Here is a 27,930-nt window from a genome sequence, read left to right on the forward strand (position 1 = left end):
AATGTAGCAGAGAGTCATGCCGAGATTAGGAAATTTGCAGAGTGCGTCAGTTCAGTGCAGGGTCTGTTTTTGCAGGTTTCGCTGCATCGTGCCTTACCCTCCAAACAGCGAGTATGAGCTGGAGCTCAAGCAGGGAGACGTGGTGTATGTGCACAAGAAGCGGGAGGACGGCTGGTTCAAAGGCACCTTGCAGAGGACGGGAAAAACTGGACTCTTCCCGGGCAGCTTTGTTGAGAGCTTTTGAGGTTCCCCCGTCCCTTTTTTCTCCCACATTTACAGGACGTGGTGCAGCACTACTCACAGGACATTTAGGGGAAAACAGGAAGGTTGGTGAATGTTGCGGCTGCTTTCAGTCTTGCCCCTCAGTTTCCATTTTGGAGCTTGTTATGTGTGGCAGGCTGAGTTTTCTTTTAGAAAAGTGTTTTGTGCTCTGTATTAGCCTAGTGCTGCCAATTGGGTGCGCTTGTGTGTGGCTAGGACTGCTGCTCTTACTTGCCAGGAATGATCTGCAGCTTGGGCAGCCCTTGTGGAGAAGTCAGCTCCACTGTTGTGTTTCAAGCAGCCATGCATTAGTTTGAACCTATGCATTCTGTTAAATGGCCTGTGTTTGCACCCTGTAATGCCTGGCTTGGATAGTAACACTTTGCCGCCTTTCTGGAAGCAGAAAGCACACAGAACGTTGCTGAAAGCTGTTGGATGCAAAACTGCAGAACTTTGTTGATTCTTGTGAGATGGGATCAAAAATGAGCCAGGCTTTTACAATTGCTAAAATTTCATTTGTGCTCGATTTTTTTTTTTTTTTTTCAGTGTTTGTTTGGCAGCAGCATGTGTCCCACAGTGTAAATGTGTAACTGCTAATGAAGCTTCAGACATGTTGCAACTCATTGCTTGATTTCTCATACTCACTGGAGCCTGTATTCTTGAAGCAGTTTCATTTGTTGTAAAGAGTGCTCGATCAAGGCAGAATCTCAACTGAAGAGAACCACCTGAAAGTGGTTGAGTCGAGGTTCGGTTCTGCTCGACTCATGGTGACTGCACTGCATGTGTATGAACGAGCCCTGCTCATGGTCTCACTATGGTCGTTGAGGTTTGCCGAACTTTATGTTAACCCTAATTGTCTGAGGCGAACATCTTTAACGGAGCATGAAATCTGGTGTTACGAAGCCAGGATAGCTCTGACATACTTTTTGGGAGCTTTCAAGCGTGTGCAAAGAAGCTGGGGTCCACAAAATACAACAGTCTCAAGCTGGAATTTGAGAAGGGGTGGTTTGAATGTGTCTGCAGAGCAAGAAAATGTGCAGTGGCTTTGCAGCAATGCACTTGGGAAGCATACAGTACAGTAAATGCTCATTAATTTGACCCCGTTAAAGGGACTATGCAATAAATTAATTGAAATTACGTAAAGTAGACGGGAGATAGGCATTCCATCACTGGTCATCCCGGCGCAAGAATTTTTGAGCTAGCATTAATAACAAGGAAGTTATAGACGATTAAAAATTACGCTTCCCCTCTCCCCCCCAACTTATACACGCGGGGCACCAGAAAAAAAGTAAAGAAAACAGCTCTGGGACTGGTCCCTGCCCATGATTACGTTATTTACTGACGTTCGGTTTGTGACTTCCGGTTGTTGCACTCGGCACCCCAGCAGCTGCGTCGGCAGCGTCTCTCCGGTCTCTCTTCGCCTTCCTGGATTACAGCGCGCGCCAGATTTCTTTGCTTGTCACTGCGACAAAGGCACTGCGAGTGGCTCCCGAACTCCCAACAGAAAGAGGCGGCAGAGGTAAATTGAAACCATATGCGCGAAGGCAATGCCCTGGCTCGCGCTTACCCAAAGGGGTCGCGCGACGGCACGAGCAGACGATTTTCACGGCTACCGGAAGTGTGCCCGTGACGTCGTGGCTGCCGTGGCTCCAGCGAATAACAGCGTGTGGTGGCCTGCCGACGTCACAGGACCAGTGATGTCTATTTTCTCAATTTTAGTTTCAAGATTGCTCACTACGAAGACACCAATCAGCCCGCGAATTTTAAAGAACACGGTTTTTAAAAATTCATAATAAATTGCTGGTTCAGTTCTGAAGACTCATACTTGGTGTGAATGCTTCTTAGCATCATTTCTAAGCACTGAAAACATTTACAAGTGACTTTTGATTTGTTGCATAGTCTCTTTAATTTGGGAATCTGGAAAATCAGAGCTGTCGCCATGGTCCTTGCAAATGGCCACATACGTGTAATTCTAATTAGTGCGGTACAGGTCTCACACCTTTTAATTGAAACGCTCTCTCTTCTGGAGGCCACATGCGGGCATGAATGGCACGGCAAGCAGTCGTCAAAATAAGCTTACTCAAACCTGAACTGCGTGCTGCAATGTCGCCTATGCCATACCCTTGACATGTGCACAGCGGCAAGCGGGGTCCAGAATTGCTTAGTTTTAGTTTGGCCTTTATCAGCTTTGGGGCAGTGTACTGTGATGGTGGTTATTGGCTGCTCAACAGTCAGCCAACCAAGCCCAGCTGCTCCCCTTTACTTTCCCTGGCCATTGCCACTTGCAGCCATGAAACGCTGTTCTCTTGAAAGGAGTCTCCATGGTGTGTCGTTCACGTGCTATGGCATCACGATGCTTTCCAAGATTCTGCCCACCATTTTTAGCTGCTTGGCGGTTGTAGGGATTTTTTGTGTGCTTTTTTTTATGTTTGGATTATCTTTGAGTCCAGAAAATCGGCTGGCGATTGTATTAGTAAGGCAGTACTGCCAAGGTGTCTTATGACGTAAAAGTGGCACCAGTCTAAATTGTACAAGACTGTGAATTACGTCTGTCAGCCTACGAGCTCAAGTTTTGTATGTGGCAGTGAATTGCCATGGGATATGTGAAAAGCATCTGTGTTTATTTTCAATCGGAAATGAGCGTCATCCATCTCTATGGCGTTTAAATTGTACCCCAACTTTGTGAAGCATTACTTTAGCTTAGGTTGTTTGGTTGCGATAACTACCTTGTGTTAGCTAGGTGGCACCACAATTACAACCTGCCCATATCGACATCATTCAAGTTTTTAAGTGGATCCCCGTGTTTAAACACAGAAATAATCTGTGGGATACGCTCATAAGCTCAAACTACTTGAAATTAAGATTAATGGCTCATAATATTGTATAGTGCTTGCATTGCATTGGTAGCGCAAATTTTACCGCTCGTTTTGTATGTATGGATAAGGCCACCTGTACTGTTCATATATAGCAACACAGTCACTAACAGCTAACACTCCAGCAAATTTTTTCAGTGATGTGAATTTTCATAATGATGTGTGTCCCGCGCTGAAGCAGCCTGCACTACTACTACTCACTGGTGAATACGATAGTAGTGCCTCCAGCTTTGTTTTCTCTCTCTCTCTCTCCCTCCCTCCCTCCCACGTGTGACTTCACATTGCATTTAATGCAGACTCCAAGCACAGTGTGTGCTCTCTGTTCTATTCTTCCACGTGAAATGTGAAGATGGGAGCAATAAGGAGCTTGAAAAGCGAGTGTTTTTCGTGTAGAAGGACTTCAGGGTTATACCAAGAAACCAAGTCTGTGTAACATAGAGCCCTCCCTGTACATAGTGGTCACAATCTTAATGAATCTTGAGGCGTTTTAAATGCACCCCCTCCAGATGATGCACCTGCCATTGCCCTTTACTTAGTACATACAGACCAAACACTGGTGCTTGTAAATGCGTACTCTGTAAATAATCTTTCAGAATCTTGGTGTTCAAGTGATCTGATAGTGCACTAGACAGAGGAATTTTTATGTTTCGTTTGCTCTATTTATTGTTTTTCTGCCTCGTGCATTCACGTTATTTTTTTTTTAACTTTTTTTTTTAACTCCGTTTTTTTACTGTTACTCAGCCCCAGAATGTCGCAGTTCACAGTGATGTTTACGATGGAGTTTGAATCCAATAGATGCCTCGTACTCATATTCCTTGGTGAGGTTGCTTAGTTGTCGGTAGGATTCAGTGCCTCGTTTTATTTGCCAGTTTTTCTATGTATAAGAGATTGAGCTAAAGAAGATTTGTGATGTGCCAGGAAGAGTGGCACAGCTTAGGTTTAGCTTCATTTTTCCCATTGACCTCGTCCACACTGCCTTTTTGTTCTTGTTTTAGGGCATATCCCGGATCATTGCTATGTGAAGTGCAAGATATAAATGTTTGAAATGGCTTTGGACAGCAAAGTTTCATGCTGTACGCATGCTGATGCATATGTGTGGTCTAAAGTGAAAAGTGGCATTGCACTTGTCTAATTGGCTGTGGGGAAATGAAGCAAATGCATGTTACCTCTGTTTTAGCACGACTGTATCTTTCATTTTTTTTCAAAGGCATCTTGGTCAAAACAAGGTGTGTGTGGAGAAGTAAAAATATATTTGTCAGTAAAATTTGGGAATAGCAACTGCAGTGTTTGACCAAATGCAAGGTTGTTCACAGTCATTCACGTCCTGTTGCTTTTTATTTGCATAACTGAACTATGGTGCAGGCTGTGTGTTAGGTTTGCAGGATTTTGTTGTGAAAGTTTCATGAGACCATGAAACCATGTTGCATGGTTTTAGACATGAAGTCCAACTGTAAAATGGCGGGGCATCAATTGTTGAGATTGGAACCGAATGCCTGCCGAAATTGCAACACATTCTCTTCTATTAGAGCCACGCCAGTGTCCAGAACAGAAAGCAGTTCTCATGATTTTGGCAGAGATGGTATGAATGCTTCTCTCTTAAGGAGTAGCTTTTGACTTCTAGCTTGGTGCTGTTTATCGGAATCTATGCAGAAATGGGTTGTGAAAATGGAGTTTCACAAATTGGAATTCTCGTGAAAATGGTTCACTTCTTTGGTACAGCAGCAAAAATAAACCACTAAAACTATCTTCGTGGCTAAGAATGACAAGTGGTCGCATTTTTTACGCTACTCTACTGAAAGGCACTTCATCGCACTAAGGTTAGTGAAACACTTCGTATTTGAAGTGGGGCATGAAAGGGCAGCTTTTCCTTGAGATAGAGACATGCTATGCTCGTGCCGGTGTATGCAGCACGTTTCTTTTTTGTACGTGTACAGCCCCTTAGAGGAAGCACGTGACGACCGAACTTTGCAAAACGCTACTGCTGACAGCCGGCGAGAGCAGACTGTAAAGGCGCATGTGCAATAAGTCCGGCGGGCTGCTTTATCCGCGCATGTGCCGCCCATTATCTCCAGTTGTCAGCAGCAGCGCTTCCAGTTTCCCTCAAACTGTGAAAGGGGATGTACATAACCAAGTGCAATGCCTGTGCTGCATTTGGCCTTAGTGGCTTTTCATGGGTCATGTCACTTTCTCCATTTGTTAAACGTATTCTGCATTATTCTTGTTGTTTGCGAAGTAATTTATTCTTCTTGTAGCTTGTTGGCTTCTCAGTTTGTATGTCATTTGCTTATTTTTCATGCACTCTTGCCCTGCTTCCATGTGTGCAAGATCTAGCTGTAATATATTGAATGCTGTTTACAAGGAAAGCTAATATAACATTCTCATTTTGCCTTGTTGGCATGCGGGCTTTGGCGAGTTAGTAATGTACAGACCATGCAGCACTGAGGTTGGCGAAAGCTCACTGCGAGAGGCAGCTGATGCACTCAGGTGCCAAAATGAAACATTGCATCAGCATATTTAACACGTCACAGTTTTGCATTCCATTATTGTTGTCGATTCTTTTGTGTGTGGCAACAAGACCTCAAAAGTTCTTCCCAGCCATTTCTTTTTTCCCATGTTGAGCTCTGTGAAGCTAAAACCCCATTCTTGCACTCAGGTACACAAACTTCATCAAAAGTTTGAGTGCATGTTGTTTACGAGTCACAGGTATGGTTGTGATCATGCTGGCAATGCCAAGTCGTGCACTCATCTTGGCAGGCGTTCATTCGACAGCTGCCATTATGTTTTACATTCACAATGTTGAAATAAAATTGTTGCCATGTACAGTATCATCTCTGTGTCACTGTCTCAACTCTTGCAGACACCTGGGTCTGGGAACGTTCAGAAATATGCTCCCAGAGAATTAAGACTTCTGCAGTTTTACTGAAATTATTCTCACTTGTTTGAAATATTTTAGATATTTTTCAATAACAGTGAAAATGCGAGGGAAAATTTGTTTTCTAAGCTTAATGTTTCTTTTCGTGCTTAGTGGGTACCGGTGCAGTAAACGTCGCTTATGCTGCTAAGCAAATTCGTCCTGGACCGAGGTCCAGGACGAATTTTTCTTTAACTACGAAGTTTCTGAGAAAGCTATATAGCTTTCCTTTGTAGCCGTATGGCTGCGCTTGGGTGGATGCCAATGAGTAATTACTCCCTTATTACAAATTTACTCCACCTTCGGGGTTTCCCCTAAACATTTGACTAAGCAAGAAAGCGTATGCGATTTGATCTGAACATTTTGAAAGGCACGGCATGTTACACAGCGGAGTTTGTGATGCTGCCCTACATTAAACACTTTCTCGCCACCTTGGCGCCCCCTTAGCGCAAGTCGGTTCGCTGCCTTAGCTTGCGTTTCGTGTATCTATAGTTTGCGATCGTGCACGGAAAGGCTATAAAGTTATGCATGGTGTAATCAGTGTTGGAGTGGCATGACTGCAGCCGAACACAAACCACGACGTAAATGAATAAACATGCTCTAAAACGGAAGTGATTCCCTTACTATTTCTAGAATCAAAATGTGCTTAGGTCGTGCAAGCTGCGAATTGCCGACACCAATATGAAGAAACTTTGTTCACTCCAAGGCAACTAATCTGTCAAAGAAAGCCACAGCTGTAGTTAAACCTTTGAACACAGGAAAATGAGTGCACCGATACACGTAGCGCCCTTACATTGACCTTCACATATGTATTTGAGTCATAACAGCGCGGAATGAAAGCACTACAACCGCGAAACTGTTCCAAATGCATTAACGGCACTTGCAGCAAGTTGTGAAACGCAATGAATCATGGGCCGGCGCTAAGCCACTGAGCTGTCGGTAGCTGCTCCTGCGGAGGGCGTAATCAGAGGAAGGTGATCCTCGTTGCGATTGGCCAACCGAGAAAAGACGTCACAGCTCTACTCTAGGTCACTCTGTGGGGACTTTTGGGGAACACTGCGCTTCAACCGACAGGGAAAATCTCAACTCTTCGTGAAAATCCTTGCTCAATATCCCGAGGTATCCCAAGGTGCATTTCTTGCTCGCTTGCGTATTTTTTTGCCTTGAGCATGGAGACGGACACGTGCGATGGCGTTGCTTCAGCGGTTTGCGACAAGGCGTTCTTCAATACTAGTAATTTAAAAACACCCATCAAGGATATTCTTGGGGAAGGACGCGGTTGTTGCTGCGACGCGTCTTTTCTTTTTCTCTTTCCTCTGATCTCTCCTCTATCTGCACGCGGCAGCGGTGGTGGCTCGGATCCAGCCAGTAGGCAGGCCCATGCAATTTCCTTTTCATCCTTCTCCCAGTCACAACAACAACATGTAGTAAGGCACGGCCGTTCTTGTGCGACTTACGTCCGAAGCATTTTGTCGCCCTTCGTGACCTGCGACGGCACCACAACTTCGAGGAAGAGGTGGAGAATCTAGTCTTCGACTCTAATAATAAAGGTAAGAAACGAAGTCTATACTGTTGCATGCACGCACGCAGTGATCAAAGCAATAAAGGGGTTGGTTTGGTTTATGGAGTTTAACGTCCCAAAGCGACTAAGGCTATGAGAGACGCCCTAGTGGAGGGCTGCGGAAATTTCGACCACCTGGGGTTCTTTAACGTGCACTGAAAGCAATAAAGGGCCAAAGCGGGATGCAGTCGCGCGCTTAGATTACCGATTGAAAAGTTGCAGTTTATTGACTTTTCGAGTGCGCGCATTTTAAGTTTGTAAACACAAAGCGCGTTCTTTTTTTTTATTGACGGGCTTACACTCACCTGGGGAAACTTGCACGTGGTTTTGTGCACGCAAAATTAGCGATGACATGCACGTTTTTAAAGGAACCATGAAGATTTCAATGGGCTTAGTCTAGTGCGACAGATCTGCAGAGGTAACCTTTGCGGGCATTCGAGTGAAATGTGAAACGTAAGGTACTATAACCTTTGAAAGCCATGACTTGTCATAGTCATTTTGCACTTATTTGTAATGTAAGGTATGGTTTGTACAAAGTTTAGGTAGTCATAGTTTTGACTCCTAATCATTCTGAAGTGTAGCATGACTCAGCACTTTACTAGTAACATAAGGTGTGCAGAGTTTGTACAAAGTTGCGTAGTCATGCCTTGCACTCATGACTCATCATTCTGCAACATAGCATGACTGTGCACTTTAGTGCTTTGGCATTCTCGCTGGTAAGCAGTCTTATGTGTGTCTGCAGAATTTTTTTTTTGGTGTCCTAGCTCCTCCATAAGCAAAGTGACAAACAGTGCACTCTCTTTCATATTTATAGTGGAAAAAAACTGCAGCAAAAAAACTGGTCCTTGGAGCATACTCGCTGCTACAGGCCTTGCTTATGCTTTGTTGCAGGCACCTGCAATGTCTCGACAGGACACACAACATTGTCGCGGCATGCACCAGCTTAGCAGCGCTGAAGCCATGGCAATCGCAACACGCAGAAGTGTGTAGGAAGAATGCCCAGCATTGTTCTGCCTTTAGAAGTCAACAGCGCTGACCTGAATTTGTGGTCAAAGGACAGGGCCATGTAAAAGGTTGCTGTGCAGGAATGAGTTTTTGCAGGGTGTAGTAAAATTGAAATACTTCCATGTAACAGTCCGTGTAATAACTTAACCTGAACTTGATAATTTTCTCCAAAAATTGTTCCCCATGCGCTATAGCAGGAAAAAACAGTAAGCGAATGACTGATAAATTTTTAACAATAAAAAAGCTGGGAAATGCAGTTCTGCACTGCAGGCAAAAGGCTAAAAATGTGAAGCTAAATCTGTGATTGTCATGCGCACTTGGCAGAGCGCCAGTAGTAGTGCGAGAGTACTGCATATGTGCCCACTCCATAGCACATGCATTTTTCATTAGTGTATGTAAAAAGTACAAACTTTAATTTGGCCTTGCTTTTCAAAAAATGAAAGTAGTGTGATACACAAAAAATTGACAGAGAAGTTTTGCCGAAATTTTATAAACGTGCAAAAGCAGAATTTCATGAACATTGCCTTGTCTTGTTACTTTACTGTTGGCTTTCTAAGGATGCCTTATGCCGTTATTCATCTGCTATCATTGTGTACACGTTTTTATCAAAATGGAGCCCACCTTTGTTCACGCCTCAATTTTTAAAAATTTCATATTAGTCATGAGTTGTTGTTGTGTTGGATTTATTGGTGCATAAGCTTTAGTCATGAGTGGTCATGGACTTAACATCATATGTTGGCATCGTGTCATAACTATGTTACAATTCTGCTGTGAGGCTGTGGTTGCTGTGTCGCTGTTGCTATGCTCTTGGCACAAACCCACATACATCGCAGGATCTTGCTCGGGGTTTACCGTTCGGAATTGTGCTTTCACACTAATAATTAACTAATACTATGTGGAGTGCTTAGTTATGTTTACAGTCTTTCCGTTTCAAAATTTTGCGCCTGGAAAGATGGAGAAGAAAGCAAAACTTGCTGCCATTTTGTAGCTTCTACAGGAAAGAAGGAATGTGCACCAAGGGTTTTTAAACGTTACCTGCACTGCCACCGTTCCGGCTCGTATGAAGAGCTTCCTATAGAACAGCGCCAAAGGCAGGAAAAGGGGCAAGGAAGCTGCGAAATCGGCAAACACTGCTTTGCTACTCTAGAGGTCATGGAGAAAGAGGGCAAGGTATATGTAGTGTTTCAAAAGAAACACTACGGATACTTCAATGAGGCCTGCCACCAAAGGCTGTCCCAGAATGATGCCGGAGTGCTTGCAGGTTAGCCACTCCTCTTGTACAAAGCATTTGTGCATGCTGTGTTGACTGTACCGGAATGTTAAAACGTTTAGAAGCTACACTCCACCAACCTTTCATAAATGGGAGACGAAAGTGCAATAGAAATGTATTTTAGGGGGAAGATATTGTTCATTAACTCGAGTGATCATTTCAATGGTTTTTATTCTTCTGCGATGCATCTATGGCACAAAAGAGGTGGGACAACACGAAAATGCCTATTGTAAAGTGGGAGAAGGCATGTCCCACAAAACGAGGGGGCGGAAGAAGTTATAGTAGGGCACAGCTTAAGAACCCAGCGGCCAATGCCCCTCAAAAGAAGCCTGCCATCCAATGGCGTCGACCGATTCTCATGATGTCATGGTTAATCCTAGGGGGTAGCATTGCAGGAGGGTGGCAGATGAAAGGGGTTTAGTTATGGCTTTAATTGGATTAACTGATGAAAATCAGCTGACACCATTGACTGGGGGGTCTTCTTTAAGGGCCATCTGCCACTTCATTCTCGAGTTGTATCTGACTGCAGTGCAATTCACTTCAGCCTACTTGGTCGCATCGAAGGGTGGAAAACAATTGATCCACGGCACATTGCATGCACAGCACAGTCTGTACGAACTTCATGCCGTTTAGTTTAGAGATGCTTTGTGGAAGGGGTCCAGTCTTTCGAACTGAACATAATTAGGAATGTCATCTAGCACTGGACTACTCCAATGTTTTCTTTTGTTTTTCTGCTGGTTTCATTGACTATCCTAGGTCTGTCGCTCAATCGGCTGACGTTGAACTTCATCCGTAAGAAGTCGGCTTGAGCTCCATGAAACGTGTCTTGAATGACTGACAGTTGCACTCGATGCTAGCCTCTTTTTTTGGCTGCCTGTCAAAAGCGTAGGCATTTTGTTGCTGATCAATGCAACGCCACCAGTCTAATGGTTGTATAAGGGCCATGTTTTCTCTCATGAGACAGATCGTCTGCAGTGAACTTTCATTAATTAGAATTATTTGGCTGTTTTGGCACTTCATCAGTAATGCTCACAGGAACGGCTGTGGTTTGAGTGTTCAGCTACTAAGCTGGAGTACCCGGGTTAGAACCCGGCTGCGGCAGCTGAGTTTCGATGGAGGCAAGAGGTGCCCACGTGCTGCGCAGTGTCAGTGCCCAAAGATCCCCAGGTGGTCGAAATTATTACGGAGCCCTCCACTACAGCACCTTTCTCTCTTGCTTCTTTCACTCCTTCTTTCCTTCATGGCATGGTTGAGGCAGTTACTGCACCATTTCCTTTCCTGAAAAACCACTAATATAAAACACAAGCCTGCACAAGAGTTGAAATCGCAAAAAAAAAATGAACAAGCAGCATTTATATTTCAGTTTATGTATGACTGGCATGCCCTCCAATTGTCTCTGACTTAGCAGCAGTCATTTAGGTGTTGAAACTGAAACAGCATGAGAAAAATATTCACTTAGAAATTATTCACCTGGCGTAAGTGAATTCTACATTGTGACTCGTGTACACTATTGTCTTGTGCAAAAGTCCAAAGAAACAAAGATCGCGTTCAAAAATTTGGTGTCTCTACTCCTTAGAGGTTGCTGCCAGGCGAATTGGTGCATTTTTTGAATATGCAGAATGAAATGGGACAGGATGAGAAGCACACGTCCTTATTCTTTTCTTGTCCACATTTTCAGTGCTGTTATATTCTGCATTTATAACACGCTGTATATAACTTCCCTGTTTTGCATTGCTGTATGCAAGTTTAAACACTCAAGCTCATAAAAATAAAGTCCATCTGGCTTTGAAACAACCATTTTGTCGTGTGCTTTGCAGTGCCACAAAAGTGAAATGAAAGTAAGATGAACTGTGTGTCACCTGTGAAAAGGAACAAAGTGCAAGACGAAGGAATCCGACCAGAAGTATTTGTCACTTTATTACATGGCTGTAGGCAGATGAACCACCAGAGATGTTAACAGTTTTTTTCTGTACCATTTTCAGGCCGGTTAGCAGGAGTGCCAGAAAAAACCATTGTGCACAACATCCGAGCAGGTACAAGTGGATCAAGCCCACGGATGCAACTTGTGACCACTAAGGACCTCCGTAACATTGCAGATAAGTTTAGGATTGGCAAAACAGAGCAGAGAGATGCAGACAATTTTAAGAGTGTTGAAATATGGGTCGAAGAAAGGAGGGCAGAAAATGAGTCGCCACTGTTGTATTACAGGAAGAAGGGTGACCCCAACAGTCATGGTGGTGACTTTGAGCGAGCATTAATGACGTTCCCACAACGAGAGCTCCTTTATGAATTGGGGGCAGCGAAACTGTGCATTGACTCCACCCATGGCATAAATAAGTACTAATTCCAACTGACAACCCTGCTTACAATTTCTCAAGATGCCTTTGGTATCCCGTGTGCCTACTTGATTTCAAAAAGGGTGAACACGGGCACTGTGGTGAGGTTTTTCGAGGCCATCAAAGAAAAAACACAATACCATGTCAGGCATTTATGTCTGATGATGCCCCTGTTTATGGCAGTGCACGGGAGCAGGTGATGGGTCCCTTGAGGAGTCGACTGCTTTGCAGCTGGCAGGTGCTACACAACTGGAGCACGCACCTGAATACAGTCACAAACAAGGACTGCAGGAGTACAACAAGGGACATGCTGCACACTCTGATGAAGTGGACAGATGAAACTGACTCTCAACAGTTGCTCCCTGCACTTCTTGGTATCCACTCCAAAGAGCATCAGCTTAATTGCCTTTGGCTTCACAGAAATTTTGAGAAAACATACGCAAAGAGGGCATGTCAGTGGGCTTACTGCTATAGGCAGTACATTGGATTAACAAAAAATAATCACTTGGAGTCAATGCACAAGGCACTGAAGTACTCTCGCTTTGGTGGCTAGGTAAATGGGTGATTGGATACATTAATCAAAGTACTCTTCAATTTCACATCCGAAAAACTTTACAACAGGTGTCAAAGGAGGAGCAGACCACCGCAAATCTGCCCTATTTAGGAAGCATAAAGTGAGGATTGAGCTTTCTAAGTCCAGTACTGAGAGAGTGGGAGATGGCCAGTGGCATGTAAAGTCACAAAGTTTGGTGAACTTCAAGCACACAGTGGAAAGAACTAGCAAATCGTGCAGTGGTTGCGAGCTTCATAGTGAGCAGTGCGAGGCTTGCCACAACATGTACACATGTACGTGTTGACCATGCAACGCATGTGCACATGTGCAAGCACATGCATGCTGTTGCTATAATGGAGCTACACTCGTGCCAGATGCAGAGCAGCCAGAAAGTAGCATCTGACTGTGCTGGCGTTTGTAGGCCCTGCCAGCTGAAGATGGCAGATTTCAGGTGAGGGATTAGGATTATGTTATGAGCTAGTTGGCGGGCTATTCTGACAGAGTGCTTTAGCATAGCAAGCTCAAGACACAGCAGGGAAGAGGAGTGCCATTTGCTAATTTTCTTGAAGCCCACATGGTCATGAGAAAGGTGCGCCATCATATCCCATATCAAGCAGCACCATTGAGGGTGCACTACAGGCCTCTGGTATTTCTTTTCTAGTCATTCCTTTTTTCCCAAAACTTTCCTCCTAGGAATGGAGAACTCATCCCGCCACGGCGCCTCAGTGGCTCTGGCGTTCTTAGACTGCTTACCCGAAGGCTGTGGGTTTGATCCGGCCATGGCGGCCACATTTCAGTGGAGGCAAAATACAAAGATGGCCATGTGCTGTGCAAAGTCAGCGTGCATTAAAGGGCCCCAGGTGGTGTAAATTAATCCAGAGACCTCCATTATGGTGTCCCTCATAGCCCATGTGTCGCTCCCGAATGTTAAACCCGACAATTAAGAAATTGAGATATTTCAGGCCCCTCATTCCCTACTCAGAATCTGCTTGTGTGAGTACGCCCTCTCTGACACTGCTCAACAGAGAACTTCTGACAATTGGCAAACATTTTTCATCTTTGGGAAATTAGTGCACTCATTTTCTTGTTCATACCTGCCTTGCATTCACTATAATTTTATTTCTTCGTCATCCCTGCTTGATTTCATTTTGCCTGCATGTGCATTGGGAAATTAGTGCACTCATTTTCTTGTTCATACCTGCCTTGCATTCACTATAATTTTATTTCTTCGTCATCCCTGCTTGATTTCATTTTGCCTGCATGTGATGCACTCAGAGAGGCATGCGCTCTTCAATAAAATTAGTATGAAGTGTCGCTCCATGCTGCATTCCTCTTTGTTGCGTCGTGCTGTCACAGTGCACCGCCCTTTTAGGACATCTTGAGAAAAACAGCGCTTGCAGACAAAGGACCAGAACAAGGACACACAAAAAAAAAAACAGCGCAGTTGTGTGTCCTTCTCGTTTCCTTTGTCTGCAAGCGCTGTTTTTCTCAAGATGTACCCCAACCAACTCGCCCAGCAACACACCTTGCCTTTTAGGACAGTTGACAATATGTGGTTCTACAGTTCTGCAATGCATATGAGAAAAAGTATTCTTGACAAAAGGCTAAGCCGTAGCTGTCATCTTGCACACTGAAAGCTGCAGCGCAAAACTACTATTCATCTTATTTTGCAAACAGAATACTGCTGCAACAGAAAAACAGTATTACTCATTTTTCAGAACATTGCTGGTGCAATTTGTGACATGAAGTTATATTGCCATGGTAGAAACAGCCGTGAATAGCCTTCCCTCACATGATAAAGCACTTCATAAATGAACTTGCTTGGCTCTTACACAGTGTCTCTCCACCAGCCTTCCAAGCAATGAGCCTTCTGTTGTGTGATGGGAACACTGTGCCAACTTTGTTGCCTAGAAATTCTAAAATGCCCCTATTTGTCGAGAAGGCAGCTTAGTTTATGAAACATATAGTGCCCAGTTAATGTCATTTCCTTTTTACTCATTAATGAAAAATGCTTCAAAGCCCAACTGCAACGAAATTATAATTTGGCTAGAATGCCTGTTAATGTGCTGGGTGTGTCATAAAACTAATCGTAACAAAGTTTCATGCTTCTGAGAAAACTGACACTGTTGCTACAAGTGTTTAAAAAGCTGTGTAGTAGACAACGTGGCATGTCCATATAGACAGATACGGATACCTGAGTGCCATACGGCCTCATGTCTGGCCCATTGGGAATGAACAGATTAAGGACAGTGTAGAGTGAAAGGCTAGGGGCTAAAATGTGGCTTGGCATTTGGATTGGAAAACGTTTATTGTCAGCACTGAGCCCTAGTGGGCATTATACTAGGTGGCTTCGAGCCCATGGCTCTTGGCGACCTTGTGAGCCCACTCAGTGGCCCGGACTTGCGTCAACGGGTCTGAGCTGGCCAGTATAGCCTCCCACCGCTCTAGAGAAGGGACTGGTAGTAGGTCCGCCGGTGGCGGCGCCTTTTTGCAGCTCCATAAAATGTGGTCATATCCGGCTATCTCGCCGCATTGTTTGCAAGTAGCGTTGTATTGTGTTGGATACATGTGTGCTAGTCTCGACGGGCTAAAGAAGGCTCGCGTCTGGAGCCGACGCCACGTTACCTCCTGGCTTTTGTCAAGCTTTTTGTCTGGTGGCGGATAGATCCTCCTTTCCAGTTTAAACTGATTGGTGTATTCGTGAAATGATATGAATGCATCTCTCGTGAAATTTGGGGACTCGACCCGGCTCACTGCTCGGCTGACATAACCTCGAGCTATACTGTGAGCCAACTCGTTTCCCCTGTTCCCCGAGTGTGCCGGCACCCATATTAGTTCCACCTCTCTTTGGTCCCAGTCTTTATGTCTTAATATTCGTTCTGCCTCCTGGGAGATCATACCCCGCGCAAAATTGTTGATAGCCACCTTGGAGTCGCTAATTATGGTGACTGCTTTGGTGCTGGCCATTGCCATGGCGATAGCCGCCTCCTCCGCTGTCCCTGAGTTTTTTGTTTTGACCGAACCGGCCGTTAATGTTTCACCCGAGTCGTTCACGGCCACGACCGCAAAGGAGTCGCCTCCTTCGTATTCCGCCGCGTCTACATAGGTTGTGTGTTCCGAGCCTTCGAGCTTGGCTTCAAGGGCCTTTGCTCTGGCTCTCCTCCTGCCTTCGTGAAAAGCAGGGTGCATGTTTTTTGGAAGTGGTTTAATAGTGAGTAATTTTCTAACTTTGGTCTGTAATTTTGCCTGCGCGTTTCTTTCCGGAATTTTATCATGTAATCCTAGGTTGCTCAGGATCTTTCTCCCCGGGGGTGAGGTCGCAAGCCTCCTTAATTGCGCAAATATATGTGCCTCGCATAGTTCTGTGGTGGTGTTGTAGATCCCCAGTTTAAGAAGTCTTTCCGTAGGAGTGCAGTGGGGCAGCCCCAATGCTGCTTTATATGCCTGCCTTATGATCCCATCTATTTTGTTCTGTTCCGCCAGCCCTAGCTTGAGGTAGGGAACGGCGTACCAGTCATGGGTATGGTGCTGTGGCAAAGTTGTTAGGAATTTGTTTCAATCCTGCAGATGCTGATTTCTGTTTCCATTCCAGGTTTTTGTACACCATATTTACTTAAATAATGGATGCATTTGTATAATAAATGCTTTCCCTACATCAATCATCAAAATCTGGGGAAAGTTCAACTGACCACACCATGTAATAAATGCACCAAACTTACCATTCTAATTTTTTCCCACAAGAAACTGCATCCATGATGCAAGTAACTGCGGTATTACAGGTTACAGAATGAAGCACTGTCAGCCGTATTATGTGGCCGCAAGACTGCCTGGCGCCATGTGAAGAGGAATGCTCCCAAGGCTCATCACATCACATTTACTCCAGTATCCAGATATGGCACCCGTTTCATCCTGCACGTCACATTCACCTCGGGCTGGTGATAGCCTGCCAGCTAGATTAAGAATGTCACAAATAAAATGTCTACCTAACTGAAAAACTGCGGTTGTATATATCGGAGATTTTTATTGACTTGTGGCAGTCTACCTGGACAGGTTATGGTAATGCAAGGCAGCCCATTATGCACAGCATATGAGTGCATAGGCGCCACAACTTCGCATCTTTTCCAAGGGTTCATGTTTTGCACTATTGGGTGTGACCCGACCCATCTTTCCACAATCCTCGCGTAATTAATAATAAAGTGCTCCTAATCCTTCTTTGACAGCCAAAATGTATTTTCCTAGGCATATTGGCAATCTGCAATTTGTATTTCTCCACAGATTTGGTACTTCTGAGAAGTTGGACGGTCATTTTATAAATGATATATTTTTAATAAGCTAGCAGATACTATTCCTGATTTAAACATTTGCAGGCATATATACGCTGCCATTGTTTGCCTTGATAAATACCGTGTCCATTGTGTAATCATAGTACAAACACGTTAATTGATTCTAAAGGATGTTAATGCTGCTTAATTACGCCGTACAAGCCCAGCTGTGGCTTTGGAAAGCTGCCCTTCCTTGGACTCTGACATTAAATACAACTTGTACTTGGGAAACACTAATCTTACTGTGAGTGTAACGACAAAATTAAACAAATTCCATTAGACGCTGGTATGATCCCGGCTGTGGCAGTTGTATTCCGATGGTGACACACTACAGGCCCAGATGCTGTGTGATGTCGGAGCACGTTAAGGGCCACTGTTGGTCGAAATTACTGGATCCCTCCACTGTGGCGCCCCTCATAGCCTGAGTCGCTTTGGGACGTTAAACCCCATAAGCCAAAGTTAGCATTATGTTCCTGCCGGAACGAATAGGCACCATCAATCACTACGTGACACCCCCACTCCACTCACCCGATGAAATCCCATCCATCAGTGACACATCCACTCTCTCCACCCTTCGACTCAGATTTGCAACCGCTTGCCAACCGCCTCCTCCCGCCCTCTCTTCTTCCCTGTTCCCTGCAATTTCGTGAAGGTGGATTTCACTCCCTCCACTCTGTCACCTGAGGCTTCAGACCGACGGATTATTCCAACATGGGGGGTTCTGATGCTGATGCACTAAAATGATATTTTTGAAAGGCAGCTACAGTTTGTTACATGTTAAGGAGAAGGGTACTCGCTGCACCATGCAAAATGCGAGATCATTCCCTGGTGTGCACACACTGCATCACAAGAGAAGTACATTTGGCACCTAAATTTAAATGTGCAGTATAGCGAGCAGTTAGCACCAGGTGCTGTACACAGACACGAGCACAAAATGAACACGCTTATTACCAGGCCCTCTCTGTGCACCCTCCCTATACATAGTGCGAAGACTGCTTTTGAAGCTAAGGTTGGTCACATTACAAAGAAATAAAGACAGCATGAACATGAGAACCGGACACGCAGCACTGACAGAAATCTCGATAGTCGGTGCTGTGTGTCTGGTTCCCGTGTCGTCCCTTTCTGTTCGGCGACCAACCTTAACTAGAACAAACAACTTGCCCGAACCCTTGCTTTTGAAGCATTTCACATTGCATGCAGTAAGTAGCACACAGTACAATGCACACTGAGCCATGTGTGTTATTGTATCAGCAGTAAACCACGTGCAAAAAAAAAAAAAAGACAGCCAATAACTACAGTCGGTAAAGCGAAATTCGAGCGCAGCTCTTCACATATTTTAGTTTTGCAGTATGCTGAAGTAAAGAATTCCAGAGAGCCACCTGCCCCGGCGAGAGGCAGTGGTAGGTGACATTTCGCCCTGAGCACCTGGCTATCACATACTTTGTACACAAGTTCTGTCCCGCCTCATACGAACACCAAAACACTTTCTTGAATATCTTTTTCAATGAAGGCAAATACACTGGCTTACACAAACATTGAAATTACTTGCTATTACATCTTAATAAAGTGTTCAGTGTCACACTATTACGATGCTATATATCAATTTATGCATGCCAGCACATCATCTCTGGCTGACAAAGATCTGACAAATCTTGCTTTTTGACAGTATGTGGGCACAGAGTCATTGATTGCACTGACCAAATATGACTATACCAGCAGAACGAGAACTCGGAGGATTACCTTAGAACTCATGTGCCTTTGAAAACATGCAGTGAACATGGAAACAATTTTATTTTTAAGGTGCGCCGCCCAGCGTATGCACATGCGTTCAGTGCACTCTTTCTGCGCCATGAAGGACGACTCGGTCTCAAGAGCAGAAGTACACACTGCCAGTGCATTCCAGAACATTTAATTCAGATAGGTACTACATGAGACGTAAGCAACCTATGTATAGCGTTCGCACCGTGCAGCTTTATTGCTTCGCTCTGTCCCGAGCATTTTTCAGTCCACTGAGGTGGTTGCGAGCCACAGGTGGGTTAGTCTTGCGATTATTCTGCCGGCAATTGCTTCTTTCTGTAATCTAGCAGATCTACGCCACCTTGCACCCACAAGTCGTCAACTGGTACTGTCGCCATTCAGGTGTTCAAGACACTGGTCTTGAAGGATCGAAGGCTGGCTGGAAACGACATGCTGCAATGTTCTCCAACCCTTGCATCACGAGAAAGTCAATGCGATGACATATCACAGCACACGCACTGCATCGTGATGATTATAACAAGAGTTATATGCACAGATATTTTCCAGAATGAGCTGGAAACACCCAGATCAGGGACGCCAGTACTGGACGGCGCGGGCTTGCGTCCTGCTCACTCACCTTTAGGGACGCATGGGAGGTAAACACGCATTCCATAGGCGGTCTACTGGTCACAAACAAAAAAGGGGCAAATTTAAAGAACTACACACGCCACAAAGACGAGACACCGACGAATACTTCACTCGCAACAGCCGCCGACCGCGATTCGAACGTACGTAAACAACCGCCATGTTGTTTTTTCTTCTTTGCTAACTGACTGTAGGGGGCGCTGTAAGAGCGCTAGCATCATCATCATCATCGCGCGCTCCCTCAAAAAAAATTAAATACAAATAGCCGAAACCAGCAATAAACTAGAAAAAAAAAGCATTAAACGTTAAAAATTGCAACATAAATAAGAAAGTCATTTATGCAGTTGACGAAAATCAACACACTCATTCAAAGGAAACGCCAATAAAATTGATTCATAAAAATAAAACAAAAATATAAATATGCATGTTTTCTTTTTCTTGGTTTTGACTAAAGCTAGGACGTGCGACTATTTTTTGGCAGTTTTCTAAATCGGGTCGCCCAGTGCGACCATAAGAAAATTAAGGCAAGAAAACTGAAAACGTAACGGGCACTTAAGGGTCAACATTGCATCGTCAACAATATGCACGCTTTCTCTCTTGCTGCTCATCCCAAGCTTGAATGCATGTCAATTTGCTGTTTCAAAGCAGAACGGTCTTCTATCATTGTAGCGGATTGAACCGAACCAAATGTACTGTCATGAACAAAGCGGTCACATAACTTTCACTTATGCAGCTCAAACTCACATTATTTATTATTTGAGTTTAGTTTTAATGACATGAAAGAACCACAAGTACCATTATAAAAGGTATTTTTCATCAGAGCACTTCGGATGGACTAGAAGCCTTACTCCCAACAGTGTACAATAAAGCCATTCACACAAATCATGTTGGCAGCAATGTTGAAACTGTGTGCGTCCACCTTACTTGAAACTGCAACGGATGCAAGATAGACAAAATTTTACCATTCAAAATCATAATGTGCCGAGATATTGCTGCAATCTTGAACATAACCACGCTTGCCATTACAATCAAAATGACTCAACAGCACATGCAAACATGAGAATTTTTTCTTCACAGACATTTTGACACTACATTTAGTTCACTATTTATGCAACTTCCGTTTATTTGCACGATGGACACGAATATTCACATGCACTCCAGTCTTAGCATGAGTGCCATGCATACGTAATTGTCGATATGCACCCCGTCACACATTGTGCATTTACACATAAAAATACTCATGAAAACTCAACAAGCGCTCAGCAATTACTGCAGCTTAAATGGTCAAGCACACAGAACACGTCAAAGTTATGGTATGGTATAGAATATGGGGTTTAACGTCCGAAGGCAACATGGGTTATGAGGAACGCCATAGTGCAGCGCTACGGATTAATTTTGACCACATGGGGCTCTTTATCGAGCACTGATGTCACTCAGTACACAGGCGCCTAGCATTTCGCCTCCACTGATAGGCAGCTGCCGCAACTGGGATCGAACCCGTCCTTGGGAACAGCAGCGGGCACCCTAACCACTCAGCCATTGCAGCGGGGCAACGGCTGACCACATTATAAGCAACCCAAAGTCCAGGTCTCTGCTTTATGTCTTACATGTTGCCTAGGTATCGTCTACTTTTACTAAATCTGCAATCTAAAAATTAACAATAGACAACTTCCCCACTCCATCTAAATTACTATAATTGTCCCATGCCCTTCTTGGTTTGCTACACACTTAAGCCTATAATTTTCGGCTAGTTTTATCAAGGTGTCATACAAGTGTAACAGCTGCCACAGTATGAATTGTGGATTCTAAGAGAAAAAAGAACTCACAAATTTTGCACTACTTTGAACAAAAATATTCAGCCAATATATGCACAACAGGCATACACCAATAACATTTCTACCGCAAAACCGTGAACCCACCGTACCGAGGGCCAGTAATAGAAAATCACTGGCCGCCGCGGTGCCTCAGAGGTTATGGTGCTTGGCTGTTGACCCGAAAGACGTGGGTTCGATCCCGGCTGTGGCGGTCGCATTTCGATGGAGGCAAAATTCTATAGACCCCTACAAAAATTTTATTAGTCACCCCTTGTCATGCTAATATGCAGGTACCAATTATTTCTGTAACGTACCTCTTATCATTTCTGTAATACCCGTTACTAGGTCTTCAAGAAAATAAACTGAAATGTAGCAAAGAGCTGATGGTTGTCTTTTCATAGAACATTCTTCACAGCAGCTCTGCTTCTGAAAGGAGCACCTCATTCTTTGTGGACTCAACTAGTTTTCTTCTATTTTAATCACCATGAGGTCAGAGTACTCCAGTAACACTCTGACTCCTGACATGCTACACTCTAGTGAGCCAGTTTCACAACTCTCATAAAAGAATGATGAACTCAAAGGTCTGCCACAAGCATGTCATGGGCTACATCTTTAATGGAGTAGAGAAACCAAATTTTTGGATGCGCATTTCTCTTTACACTGATGCACTAGGCAATGCTGTACACAAGCCACCATGTGGATTTTAACTTTGTCAGCTAAATAATTTACAATTTAATTTTTTTTTCTCGTGTCATCTGGTTTCGGTTTTTAACAGCCGAATGACTGCTCTGAAGTCAGATACATGTTCAGGTCACATGAGGCATGAAAAAAGAGATATAATCGCTGCCTGTTCACTTTATGTGACTCCAACTCTTAGACAGGTTTGTGTACGAGTTGATGCAAATAACAATGAACAAAGCTGCAACAATACTGCTGTCTTTGTATGCCTCACATGACCTGAACACATCCCTGACATCACAGTCGTCGTTCGGTTGTTTAAGCTAAAGCAGTGCGAGAGAAAAAATGCAATTATAAATATATTGCCTCTTGTTGTCGCAATCCATGCAGCTGTCTAGTCTTTCTAAAGTACTGCGCATCATTCTAACCGAAAGAAACAACTAAAATTTTGTTGTCTCTACTCCTTTAATACCTACTGGGCCTTGACAATATAAAAAGCACCTATACATATCAGCGAACTGAGCTGCCAACCTTCAAAAATGTATCCACAAGCTCTTTTCACATTGTGCTTTTAAATATGTTGCCTCATACTCGTGATATACACATGTTCTGACTGTGCACATTACAAAAACAGTAATTCAGGAACCAGCAGACCCACCCATTCAGCAGCATGGCAAGCGAAGAATGAAAATTAGAATGCAGCTAGAAAGAAAAGGCACACAGCTTTTTCAGACCTTCTAATTTGAATACCTCAAACTTATGTGGCCAACTGTAAATGTTTCCTTAATGAAATCTCACACTCCTTTAGACGTTTGCCATAAAGCAGAGAAAAATTTGTCAACATGCTTCCCTCTAAAAGGGACAACCAAATATAAGCAGACAAGCCATGTTTACATTTCATGCATTTTTAAGCTCTTCACTGTATGCAGAGAAGCATGTCACATGCATGGCGTGTTGATGTTTGGTTTATGCTGCTTCTTCACTTTATATCGAAAGGTCATGGCTACTCTTTTTTTTTGTGTGTGTCCATTGCCCCACAGAGCTACCATCTATGGAGCAAGCTTATTTGCATTCAAAGGTCGCTTGCCTAGTCACTGCTGACTCCACACAAAACAGATTTTCCCCTCAAAACTGGCAACGTGCAGTAAAAGCAGGCGTGCAATTAATGTGACACCTCATACACTTCATAATGATGCAGTGGCCTACAAGGCCAAGCCAGCATGCTATTCATGTATGCGCACAAATTATATTCACTTATACAATGCTAATGTCAAAAAGAAACCCTTCTAGCTACAAATGCTAGCACAAAGTTAACGCAGCGCATTATGGCATGCATGGCACCCAACGTCCCTGTACAACATACTTTTACTAATAAGGCTAAAACAGTGCACCTGCACAAGGATAAAGGAAGATGAGACAAAACGCAGCATCTTCCTTATGCAGGTGTGCTTTTTTTGCCTTATTATGTCATACCAACTTGCCCATCAGTCTGTGTTTTCACTAACTGGTGCAGCAGAAAAAACAGCTAGCTGTGAAATTTGGAATGCATTCATGGCGTCTAGAAATTGAAGCTCAGAAAATGTAACACACAGAAAGTGCAAGAAACTGATCATCCCGAGTGTTTACGTTTCTCTCTGTGTTGTGTTTTACTTACCCCGCAATAACCCAACATCGTTCCCAAACAAACCCAAGGGCCACACTGGCTACGCGGATGCTGAAAGCCTAAGTCAAGCCTCCCACTTCATCACAAACCATTACAGAAATGACAGAGCAAGCAAAACAAGTTTCGGCCTTGTCTGGCTTTATTCCAATGCTGAACGTTACAAGAAATACACCAAGAACCACACGTTCTACTTAATGAGTATAAAAACACTTCACCAAATAGATAAAAGAAAAGCAGCTTTCTACATATTCAAAGGTTCGGTGGTGTGACCATACTACGACATTTGCTAAACGCCTATCAGCGAAGAAAGCGGCGTACCATAGTTCATGTGGCACGATGCGTCGTGAGCAACGCTACGGCGTCGTACAAAGCAGCTGTGGCCTACCGCGTGCTTTGCGCAACATGGGTGTAAACGCGAAGTAATCCATTACAGCTTGGCTAGTTGGTGGGTAGACACTGCAGGCATATTAAACATTAAGACGGAAGATGTGTTGTCCTTTCAAAGGCTAGCGTGTAGTACGTCCAGTCCGCCTTCCTTCCGCATTTTAATTTTTTTTTAACATAGCTTGTCGCCGGTGGGCATACATGCAGGACTCCAGGAACATAGTTTATATGTACCGCAACTGCCAAATGGCTCGCAGTATCCACCATTTTTATGCATACGAGCTCATCCTATCAGTACGTACAGGTCAGAATCAGTTACGCGCAACACAAGGAAACATAATTTTCGACACTCATCCAATGCTTCAAACCATTGCCTCCTTCTAGAGGAGGGAATGTTCAAACACGAGATACAATACCGAAAGGTGCCGAAGAGAATTGAAGTGACCTCAAATTCAGTCAAGCACCGCCTTGCAAAACGTCTCTAGGGGCTTCCGATATCATACCACGGCTGGAACAGGTCGCACTGCAAACTTGCATAATAAAGACAACACTAGGGCACTGGGGTACAAGTCCGGACGTTAGCCACGGCAGCACTTACTCCACGCGTCAATGCACCGCGCGGTAAATAGCCATCGCAGCCATGTCAACAAACCACCGTGGCGTTGGCGATGGTCACCGTGGCAACCGTGGAGACGCCAGCGACCTAGAAACTATGGCTAGGGACGTTTCAAAATTTTGCGACGCCATTTTTACCTAATTTTGCAACAAAAAGTACCCAGAAATGTACCTAAACAAACGCCATTTTGGAATGACGTCATTAAAAGTCACGTGACATGAGGATCGTCTTCCTCCATTTAGCCTTACGCCTGCTCCTGCCGGCTTTTCCATCCGCCTTGGCTTTTGCACCGGAACGCTTTTTCCCTTCCTCCTTTCAGCTCCAGAGCTGTATTCCGGCGAATTGCTGGTTCGTCACCCAGTGGCCTCTTTGTGTGTTCCTTCAAATCAATGCAAAACACCGAACGAGGTTCTTGTCACTATCATCATCACCACCACCGGGTGTCAAGTTTTGCGTCAAGTTTTCATGCTTTCCTGCTTTCTTCTGTCTCTCTTTCACTCTTCCCGTGGCCCCCTGAAGCCTAGCGGGCCGGCCAGCCATGGCTGCTAAACGCTGGTCAGCTTAACAAATCTTTAAGCGCTGGCCTCAGCGTTTGGTTGCCGAAACCGTCTTTTGTAAGTATGCTCTCGCTCCAGTGTCTGATCTGTGGTGTCCTATACGTGAAGTACTCAGAGTGAAACTTGTTGGTAACTTCAGCATTACTCAAGGGTAACGCCCATCTAACACACGCTAGCCGCGTTTTGGAGCGCGGGTTTATTCATTTGCTTCCTGATTCGGAGTAAATTGTTAACCTGTTATGATTTTATATTCTGCTTCGATGCTAAGTCTGTATGTAAACACTCCTCAGCAGTCCGTAACTTCCGCTGGCATAACAGGAAAGTCTCCTGTACCCGCGTTTTGTTTGCGCTGCAGATCATCTCCAAAAAGATTACGGTCCCAGGCCCGCAACTCACGGCTGCTTACTCGGAGGTAAGCTCTCGCTCGGGGCGAAGATGTTTCGCGCGGGCAAGGGAAGCGAGTGCTTCGCTTTATCTGCGCGTAAACAAGTCGCTCTGAGAGGACAATGCCGAAATCAAGGTTACTCCTCTGGTCTTTCGATACGCTGTCTTGTTTCCGCCACTGTCTGTCGCTACAGGCATATGACACCCATCGCAGGTCGCAGCCTACCGGCGGCAGTCCGATTCCCGAAGATGCAGCTGAGTAGCCGTGCCAAGCACTTGCTGCACTGTTGCCTCTGCGTGGGTCTGATCCTCGCTTTCGAGGTGTTCACGGGAGGCATCCACCTTTGGAAGTTCAGCTACGATGACCTGGACCCTGTGGAGCAGTATGGCTGGCCCTGGACAATCGTGCTGTACCTGATGCGGCTACTGACGGTGCTAGCGCTGCCCCAGTGCATTTGCAACTGTTTAGGCCTGCTGTTGTACAACGCTTTTCCCGAGAAAGTGCGCCTCAAGGGCTCGCCTCTGCTGGCACCGTTCATCTGCATACGCGTTGTCACGCGTGGCGACTACCCCGACCTCGTGCGTGCCAACGTCGCGCGGAACATTGAAACCTGTGCCGAGGTTGGCCTGGAAAACTTCATCGTGGAAATCGTCACGGACAAGCCCCTGAACCTGCCCAAGCACCCCCGCATCCGTGAGGTGGTGGTGCCGTCCGCCTACCGGCCCAAAAGTGGCGCCCTCTTCAAGGCGAGGGCCCTGCAGTACTGCCTCGAGGACGACGTGAGCATCCTGGGTGACGACGACTGGATCGTGCACCTGGATGAGGAGACCCTGATGACAGAGGACTCCGTTCGAGGCATCCTCAATTTCGCCCTGGATGGCAAGCATGCCTTTGGCCAGGGACTCATCACGTACGCCAATGAGCGCGTTGTCAACTGGGTCACTACCTTAGCCGACAGCTTCCGTGTGGCTGATGACATGGGCAAGCTGCGCTTCCAGTTCTGGGCCTTCCACCGACCTCTGTTCAGCTGGAAGGGCTCATACGTGGTGACCCGGGCGGGCGCCGAGCGCAAGGTGTCCTTCGACCACGGTCCGGATGGCTCCATTGCCGAGGACTGCTTCTTCAGCATGGTGGCGTACCGGGAAGGCTACACATTCGACTTCATTCCAGGGGAAATGTGGGAGAAGAGTCCCTTCTCCTTCTGGGACTTCCTGCAGCAGCGCAAGCGCTGGCTCCAGGGCATCTTCCTCGTGGTCCACAGCAGCGCCATCCCATTGCGCCACAAGCTGTTCCTGGCCCTCGCTCTCTACTCCTGGGCGACGATTCCCCTGAGCACATCCAATCTCGTTCTGGCTGCCTTTTGGCCCCTGCCCTGCCCTTCGCTGCTCAACTTTCTGTGTGCCTTTGTGGGGGCTATGAATCTGTACATGTACATCTTTGGCGTCATCAAGTCCTTCAGCTTGTATCGGCTGGGGCCAGTGCGCTTCTTCCTCTGCCTCCTGGGAGCTCTGTCGACCATCCCGTTCAACGTGGCCATCGAAAATGTGGCTGTCCTCTGGGGCTGCTTTGGCAAGAAGCACCGCTTCTACGTAGTCTCGAAGCAGCTCGAACGCCCCATCAATGTATGAGCTTTCCAGACACCCTGGTCTACCGTGCTTGTTCATGTGTTGTGAGCCTCCTTCTTGCTTTTTCTTTTACTAATCTAAGAATGATTGTTTTTGTGCACTAAGTTATTTGTTACGCTGCTTTTAGTGTCACCACTTTCAACTAGGATTGTGTATAAATGCAACATGCCATGCTACACTGGCATCCACAACACTGAAAGTAGGCGCCAAAGAAACTGGGCTGGCTGGCCAGCCCCCCCATGCATGGCTTCAATTTAAAAGAGGAGTCCAGTCCAAAGAAGCCGAGAACAAAACTCTCGTTTACTGCATGTGTGAACACCACACTTGAGGATGCACAAAGGTGTTGTACTACATATAGTTAAAGAGATTTGAAAGAAAGCTTGGGCAGCAGGTTAAGAGCCAAGAAGCATGCACTGAGACTTCTGAGGTGGCCAATTTCTGGGCACCCACATTAACCGTAGTTGCACCACAGCTGGCACGCATTCAACTGTTGGCCGGCCCTTTGTGGGCCATAAAGTTTGTTTTGCTCAAGTACTCAAGATGGATCATGGAGCAGAGTTCTCACGTTTTCTTTTAGTCATTGTGTGCTTGCAAGCCTGGTTGCTACATTAGATGACTGGATGTTCCATGTGTACCAAAACTTCTTTGAGGTTTTGCAAATAAATGCCTGGAGCACACTGTTGTAGTGTTTTCTCTTTTACACGTGCTGCAACTTCAGGTCATTTTCTTCTCTT

The 27,930-nt window shown here is 45.1% G+C and overlaps 3 protein-coding genes across 6 annotated transcripts in view; all 3 read left to right on the forward strand.

Moving 5' to 3' along the window:
* The window catches only part of POSH (SH3 domain containing ring finger posh), a 35,966-nt gene extending 30,004 nt beyond the window's left edge, over positions 1-5,962 (forward strand). Inside the window, exon 16 of one of the 2 annotated variants that reach the window (XM_089565985.1) lies at positions 76-5,962. In XM_089565985.1, the coding sequence (XP_089422111.1) occupies positions 76-244 (169 nt within the window). In that variant the 3' untranslated portion in view covers positions 245-5,962. The remainder of the gene's footprint in view (positions 1-75) is intronic. The other variant, XM_089565986.1, reaches the window with a different exon arrangement.
* On the forward strand, positions 308-27,873 carry egh (beta-1,4-mannosyltransferase egh). 3 transcript variants are annotated; one of them, XM_089565992.1, is made up of 3 exons: positions 308-326; positions 25,542-25,598; positions 25,785-27,873. In XM_089565992.1, exon 3 carries the CDS (start codon positions 25,820-25,822, stop codon positions 27,197-27,199), a length of 1,380 nt encoding a protein of 459 aa, XP_089422118.1. In that variant the 5' UTR covers positions 308-326; positions 25,542-25,598; positions 25,785-25,819; the 3' UTR covers positions 27,200-27,873. The 3 variants fall into 3 exon arrangements, with proteins under 3 accessions (XP_089422118.1, XP_089422117.1, XP_089422116.1); XM_089565990.1 differs by lacking the exon at positions 308-326 and adding an exon at positions 25,160-25,243; XM_089565991.1 differs by lacking the exons at positions 308-326; positions 25,542-25,598 and adding an exon at positions 25,105-25,243.
* Positions 8,597-14,086, forward strand: LOC149371714 (uncharacterized). The gene is made up of 2 exons (XM_089565993.1): positions 8,597-9,872; positions 11,864-14,086. Exons 1-2 carry the CDS (start codon positions 9,764-9,766, stop codon positions 12,223-12,225), a joined length of 471 nt encoding a protein of 156 aa, XP_089422119.1. The 5' UTR covers positions 8,597-9,763; the 3' UTR covers positions 12,226-14,086.
* Positions 27,874-27,930: the final 57 nt, after the last annotated feature.

The sequence above is a fragment of the Amblyomma mixtum genome, chromosome 1 (genome assembly GCF_055824585.1).
Source record: "Amblyomma mixtum isolate Tamu chromosome 1, ASM5582458v1, whole genome shotgun sequence".
Classification (NCBI taxonomy): domain Eukaryota; kingdom Metazoa; phylum Arthropoda; class Arachnida; order Ixodida; family Ixodidae; genus Amblyomma; species Amblyomma mixtum.